Source organism: Zerene cesonia, chromosome 9, assembly GCF_012273895.1.
Source record: "Zerene cesonia ecotype Mississippi chromosome 9, Zerene_cesonia_1.1, whole genome shotgun sequence".
NCBI classification, from domain to species: domain Eukaryota; kingdom Metazoa; phylum Arthropoda; class Insecta; order Lepidoptera; family Pieridae; genus Zerene; species Zerene cesonia.
The window spans coordinates 3,547,794-3,555,294 of NC_052110.1; the positions used below are offsets into that span (position 1 = coordinate 3,547,794).

At 30.6% G+C, this 7,501-nt stretch overlaps 1 protein-coding gene across 1 annotated transcript in view; it reads right to left on the reverse strand.

Moving 5' to 3' along the window:
• The window catches only part of LOC119829202 (microtubule-associated protein Jupiter), a 42,303-nt gene extending 40,038 nt beyond the window's left edge, over nt 1–2,265 (reverse strand). The window contains exon 1 of the mRNA XM_038351606.1: nt 2,080–2,265. Within this exon, the coding sequence (XP_038207534.1) occupies nt 2,080–2,141 (62 nt within the window). The 5' untranslated portion in view covers nt 2,142–2,265. The remainder of the gene's footprint in view (nt 1–2,079) is intronic.
• Between the last annotated feature and the right edge of the window lie 5,236 nt (nt 2,266–7,501).

Below are 7,501 nucleotides of genomic sequence, written 5' to 3' on the forward strand. Positions count from 1 at the left end.
TACAGCCACAAATTATCATCAATTGGACGTTAACGACAGCTCATTAAGGTAAATGTCACAACACCGATCACCATTAAACTCAACATTGTAACTACACCTCTGTCCCGTAATTTGTTCCTCCATATTTTATCGGATTTTTAATGTTCCATGTTATGGGGTAAAACATAAACGTCTTTTATAATTTATACAACATTTACATAAAAGGCAATAAACTAGTATCGAATTATAAATATCCTAACAAGAGTACCTTTATGCAAACTACATTTTGTATTCGATATGAAGATTTATGAAACATAAGTAATTATAGCTCCAATCTAAAAATAAATACGACTAATTAAGCGTCAAAGGGCGGCAAGGCCGTAGAATATGTAATACATATAATAAGCCAAACCCCTGCGTCTGTCTACGGTGAAGTTATTTAACATAGCTTTGCTTATGCTAATGTGAAAACTGGCACGCGATATGATACATTTTTAGTTTGTGCCAAAATTTTTGTTTTACATGATTTAAATTGAAATTACTGCTATGGTGATTAAACAATTTGCTGATTTTACTATATTGGTAGATCTCATCATTTTTGATTAAAATAAATAATAATATTAAATTTAAGTTTTTTTTTTTTTAAACTGTGTTATAAGAATTGCACGAACATCAAACAAAATATTTATTCCGAAGACACAGTTTGCAGTCTGTCTGAATATATTAACACAGCCGAAGTTTTCTACCGAAATAGATCCTATCAACTTTAATGAAAGCTCATACCTTTCTATTATATTTAATTAAATAATGGAACTTATTTTAAGTAACACAATTTATCAAAAGTGATAATTTCGAGTAAATCTAAAGTATAGTATAAGTTCAAAAGCGAGTGAAAGTAATTTAAAAATTTTAAATTAAGAATTTAATTAGAACATTTATTTTGATTTAACCATTTATTATCGCAGATATAGATTAATCTTCTCAAATTAAAGATTAAAAAGTTAATAGTTTAAGTTTTAAATTAGTACTAATTTATTTTTGAATATTCGCTTAAGAATCATTATTATACAGTTTACAGTCTCGCTGAATATATTAAACCGAGCCAAGGTTTTCTACCTAAAGAAACCCCTTAAATCTAATATAACCTACCCTTCTATCTAGACCTTTTGCTACCTAGCCTTCAGCCTAAAGATAACACCTACATACTTGTATAATTAAATAATTGGTTTTATTCGCTTGATCAATATACGTTTTTGTATGTCATGATGTTACAGAAGTCATGTTAAATGTTACTTTTTAAATATTTAAATTTTCTAGTTTTATACTTTTTTAGATGAATTTAAAAAGTGAAACAAATTATTATAAAAAAAACACCTTATTCAAATGGTGTTTAACGTACTGAGCTTTTAAATACTTAGAATTTTTTTTACGTTTTAAATAACGTAAAAAATATATAAAATAGTCTAACAATACAAATGACAAAATTTCGTTTCAATTTTCAATACATTAAAAAGAGCAAAGTAAGAAAAGTCAATTTAAATTGTGTACTCAAATTCGTAGCAACTACAATAACACAGCCATAGCAACTAAAAATAGAGAACAAGTAACTAGACACAAACAACCATTGTAAAGACTATAATTTTCACGCCTTTGTCCATTAACCTTTCTAGAGCTTTCGTAAGGAGCCTAGGACTGAAATGAAAATGCGTATAAGCGTAGCGCTTCAGCGCTACGTATTAACCTACAAGAGTTCATTGTACTCAGCATTCTACAAAGTAATCAATTGATTTCGTATGTTTTTCTTATTTTATTTTTTATTACATTATATTAATAAGTAATTATTACATTATATTTAAACATTATTTTTTGAGATAAAAATAGCAATAATTGAGTACTTTTATGCAATGAGACATAATTCATGTTTTGTAAAAAATATTCCGTCGTATGCGAAGCAGGAAGGGTAAATATTGAACAATATTTTTCCGCAGTCCATAGAAAATTTAATTCATCGAAACCGCAAAGAGATGTCGTGACTGAAAAGCTCCAGATTCAGCATCCGCGCAGCCACTGAAGTCTGAAAATCGAGCGATGAGTACTCACCTATTTTTTCCATGACCGATCTTGTAGAGTTCGACGTGCTTGAACTGAGCGTAAGTTGCCATTGTAGTTTTATTAAACACGAGGGATGTAACACTGATTGCGGTCACTGCACGACGTCGATTCACAGACGTGTAATAGCTACGCTGTTCGTCAGCTGACTGAGCGCGCGCGGCCAGTACCCTTGCTTAAGTCGATGTTGCCACCCTCCGCCCGCGCGTGAAAAGTGATCCGCGCATGCGCCGCTTCCTGCTGTTTTGTTTTTTTTTTCATATTTTTTATCCGTCACCTGGTGGCCAGTCCTGTTCCGAACACATGCCAGTGAACAGATGACTACTGTCAACAGATAGAAACTGGTTTGACGTTTAACAAAAATGTCTCAATGATTGACAGGAAACAGGTATTTCCGCACGCGACACTATACTTACCTGTCTTATATTATATTTGCACGGATATCAAAATTAGAACGATAGATTGGCATTTTATTAGTTACGTAACTATTAAAAAAAACTTTGAATGGATTTTAATAATATCATTAGACGATATCTACATACTTAAATCAGTTAACTTACGAATCATAATTGTGTACAATAAAATTCAGTTATATTTTAATAAGGCAACCTAAAAACTAATGCACCTTACTCATATTTAGTGAAAATGAAATACATAAAATAATTCAACTACATGCATTGAAATTTTGTTGTTCCTCAATTTTTAAAGCAATGGCTTAATAAATAAATAAACTTTAAGCGTTTACCACTTTAAAAACGTCATTACAAAGAAAGCGACTCCATCATACACCGGAAAGTCTGCCAAGAAAACTATTACCGGCAAAATCTCTACAGTTACCCATTCAAAGCCGTTACTTTAATATATTATTTTCTTACTTTATCACGGACTAGCTTGCGCCCCGGCTCCACTCAGAAATTATATTGTAAGCGGTTAGAATTTTTAACTAGAAATTGTTATTATAATCTAAGCTGATATAAAAAAAAAATCACACAAAACAAAAATTCGTTTAGCCGTTCCTGAGCTAGAAGTGGTTTAACTAACACGACTTTCTCTTACATAATACGCATAAACATGACTACGTACTTCATTTGACAATACGATTTTAACTACTTCAAGTTTAACAAGCAAAAACGAAACATGTGACAAAACAAAACATTATTAATAAAATAAATGTAAAATGTGATTACAGTTTAAACTTACATTATAATCTCTTTCTACGCAAAATAAAAATAAATAAATATGTAAAATGTGACTACAGTTTAAACTTACATTATAATCTCTTTCTACGCAAAATAAAAATAAATAAATATGTAAAATGTGACTACAGTTTAAACTTACATTGTAATCTCTTTCTACGCAAAATAAAAATAAATAAATAAATAAATAAATAAAAATAAATTCTTACGATATCATATATATATGAACACAAATTTCTTCAAATGTATTGAGATATTATGTGAAAAAATAAACACCCACAAACGAAGACTGAACATTTTTTTTTTGCACCTACGTAACTGAGAGATATCGATTAAAATATTAATGTAACATGTACAGAAAAGAGTTCTCTTGTGAACATTTTTAAACAAAAATTGAGACAGTGGACATGGCCATGATTGTTATTATCACTTAACCGATGAAGCAAGCAATACAAATACACATTGCACATATTTATATATATAAATTTGTGTTTATGTACATGTGTGAGTTATTTGTATCCGTATTATAAGCGCCATGGTAAAAAATGAATTAATACTTGATTACAGTTTAATGAATGGGTGCCGTAATCGGACCCGATGTTGGCATTTCAAGAATCGTAATTTCTTCCTACCTGATTGATTAATTCACATAATCTGATAGCAGGCCTATTACGTATTTGATCAACACTTTAACCCGTTTATAGAAATAGCTTTGGTAGCTCGTAAACTTTTAATTATATTTCTATTATTTTACCAATAATAAACAATCTAATTCCAACTCAATTTGCAATGAAAATCAAAAAGTTCCAAAAAAAATCAATGCTCATTAGAACCTTTTGATTTTCATTCAAGGGAACAATTTCCCTAACTAATGCTTGTCTTGGCTAATGTCACATGCGATTTATAAACATTAACGTATATATATCAATGTGTTTTCGCAGTCACCTGCATGAAATTCGTGACACCACTACGTGAAATAGCGAGATGTCCACGATTTTGAAGTAATCAGTGAAAGTTACTGAGCATTTGCATCACGAGATGGATTGTTGTTGTATGAAATTTATAGACACGAATGATTTTTGACCAATCAAGCTGTAATTTATTGACTAATTGTTCTATAAATATAACCTCATATATATTATTACTACTAGGTTACCGTTAGCGGCTTCTGGGCTGTACCATTCCCTTTCCTGTACAATTTTTGAGGGAAAAACTATTCTATCTGCTTTCTCGGTTCTCAAACTATCTTTGTAGCGAATTTCATTCAATTCGGATCGGTCGTTTAGGCATCGAGAAGTGGCAGACTGATAGAGAGACAAATATACGTTCCAACTTATAATATTAGTAAGATTTTTTTGACTTAACAAGTTTGCAGCCTAATTGAATGATATATTTGATAATAGATGAAATTTTATTCATTTTTTTTTGTATACTTTTTGTATGTATGCTCATATTATGTACGTTTCCTCATAATTTTAAATGTAGCACGTGGTAAAAGATCAACGTTATTTAAAAAAGAATAATGCGGAGTGAGGACAGGTTAAATGTATCTCTAATGTCTTAAGAGGCTTAATGGCCTGAGAACATATTATGATACATTTCTTTTTAGTTTTACGAAGAACAAATAATAAAAACGACAACGAATTAATTAATGTTTATCTTGTGAATTTTTTTGTATGTATACTCTGATATCGAGATTTCTGAAAGCATGTTATACGTAGTCAAATAATACCAATTTGCAAATGGATTTCCTTTGTGCGTTCTTTCCGGGACTATATCAGTTGCATTATGTATAAAAATTTTGGGAACCTAAAAACCATAGATCGCGATCGAGTATCGTGCGCACGCGCCGGCGATAACGCGCTCACTATCGTAATGCACCATGCGATAGCGTGCGTGGGAATGCGATAGCTGTCATAAATAGCGTCTCAAGAAAACAATTATGACAGAGCTCGATGAGATATTATGATTTAATCGCATCGTAAATGACAGCTCCCCCTGTCCCTTCACATAGATGCAGTTACCGTGAAAAGCACAAGATAAATATAGGCATTCCTTTTCAACATATCTAAACTATATACACAAGCAACGTTACTGCTGTAAAAGTGTATAATTATGTATTTAATGGCCACTTTAAGGGCACGATACGTGGTAATATTTCGTTGGGCTTTCTCTAGAAACGTTTATAAGGCCTACTTGATCTCGTTCTGCGTGTTAGAAGTAAACATGCATTGCTCAGTTATAAATTGTAGTGGCAAAGAAAATAGTGTGGCGTATCTTTCATATCTAATTATCCGCTGTCCGACGGGTTCCACGCGAGTAAATATATTGAAACTGTAAATTGATATTAAATGAACGTGGCGTGAAGAGGCCGATTAATTTTATACTTTTCGTTTTAATGTGTAGAGTCTAATTTATAAATATTATATATAACGTTTATGTGTTTCATTCTTTGACTCTTAAATGACTTGACATATGAAGAGTTCACTCATATTAAGTTTTACTAACATAAAAAAATAATTTAGTCAGATTTTGTTTTATAATAAAATTAGAACAGGAATAAACGAATGGACTGGAAAGGGTGAAGGTAAAAGTACGGACCTTTAAAATGTTATATAAAAAGAAATGATATGCCTTTGAATGTTACATATTAAATATTTTATAAAAAATAATACACTTAGTATTTGTACAAAAGTTTGTAAATCGTGAGGAGATATAAACGTTGTTGGTTCCTATTTATAATTCAAATGTCTACTTAATTCAGACTGAAGATTACAGACAGCCTAGAACAAATTACTGTTAGCACGAAACGATTTAGGAGTTGAGGGTTTGAATTGAAAATTATTGGGTCAAATACAACTCGTTGTGTTTCAAAAGGTTACAACGATGTTAAGTTATTTCAGACATTCCTTACTTATATAATTATACAACTAAATATGTTTTTTTACGTTTTCATATGCATATATTAACAAAAAATGTGTCAAAATAAATAAATAAACTTGTTGACAAATTGTTTTAAATAATAATTATTTATTTAGAGATTTCAATATGTGTAAAATGCGTAATAAAACTAATTTTACTGAATTCATCAGATCAAATAAGACTATTTACCAATGATGTTTTGGAATAACACAGGAAATACGAGGTAAACAATGATTTCTGTGAAAGCGTCGTCCGTTTGAACGGTTTTCAGATATTTGTAAACGCATTCAAGTGCAGCGTGGCGGCTATGCGATTTAACTTAGAGCAAAATTAGCTGGATCTGCTTGAATTTGAAACTTAGTGCGTTGAGATTAAGGTTGAAATTCTATTGATTTGGATACATGTTCCGTGAAATTGTAGTTCAAATTATATGTGTTGTAATGGCCAAGTGTTGAAACAGGGAAGCTCGCGTTGTTTGACGTGTGCCGCTCGGAAGATGGATGGCAGGTCTTTGTGAACCTTCGCGGAGACTAAGACCATAAATAAACGCCGCGTTTTCAATATGGTCGAATAAGGTTATAATGGTTGAATTATGTGATGAAATTGAATAAATTTCTATTCTTTTTCATATGGATGTATTGTTTATTTATTGAAATGGATACTCATGGATGAAAGAAAAGTTTGAAAACAAAACAAAAATCATTATTGTAGTATTGAAGTTCATAACGAAAAGAATAGTCTGCGAAAGTAAGAACGACATAGATTAAATAGAATAGAATAGTTATAATTATTATAGTAAGTGACAATAAAATCAAAATATGAAAATTCTTATATTTTAATTACAATAAATGTAAATAAATCTGTCATATCTAATACTTGCGATTTCCCTTTTTCTATAATTCATATATCGATGAGCGATTAATGTGTCGCAATGGCAATACTGATTGTTAATAATTATATGTTGAGAGATTATTCAGTTATAATCAAAAAATACCAATTTTACTATAAGAAATTTTTTTTACTTTACAAAACTTAGGTGATGAGAAAAATTAAAACTCTTCAAAGCATTTACTATGTCTAAATCCTTCATAGATTTTTAGATATTTGATTTTAGATTTGAGATTGATTTGTTGAAAATCTTGAAATATCTGTCGAACATTGAATTTCTTCGAAGAAGTAAAAAATTTATTTTTTACTCTACGAGCCGGTGCAAGCTAACTTCCCGTATGTATTCTCAAGCACATTAGTTGATGTTTACGGTTCACTACTTAAGTGGACACAACGATTTAAGTTTA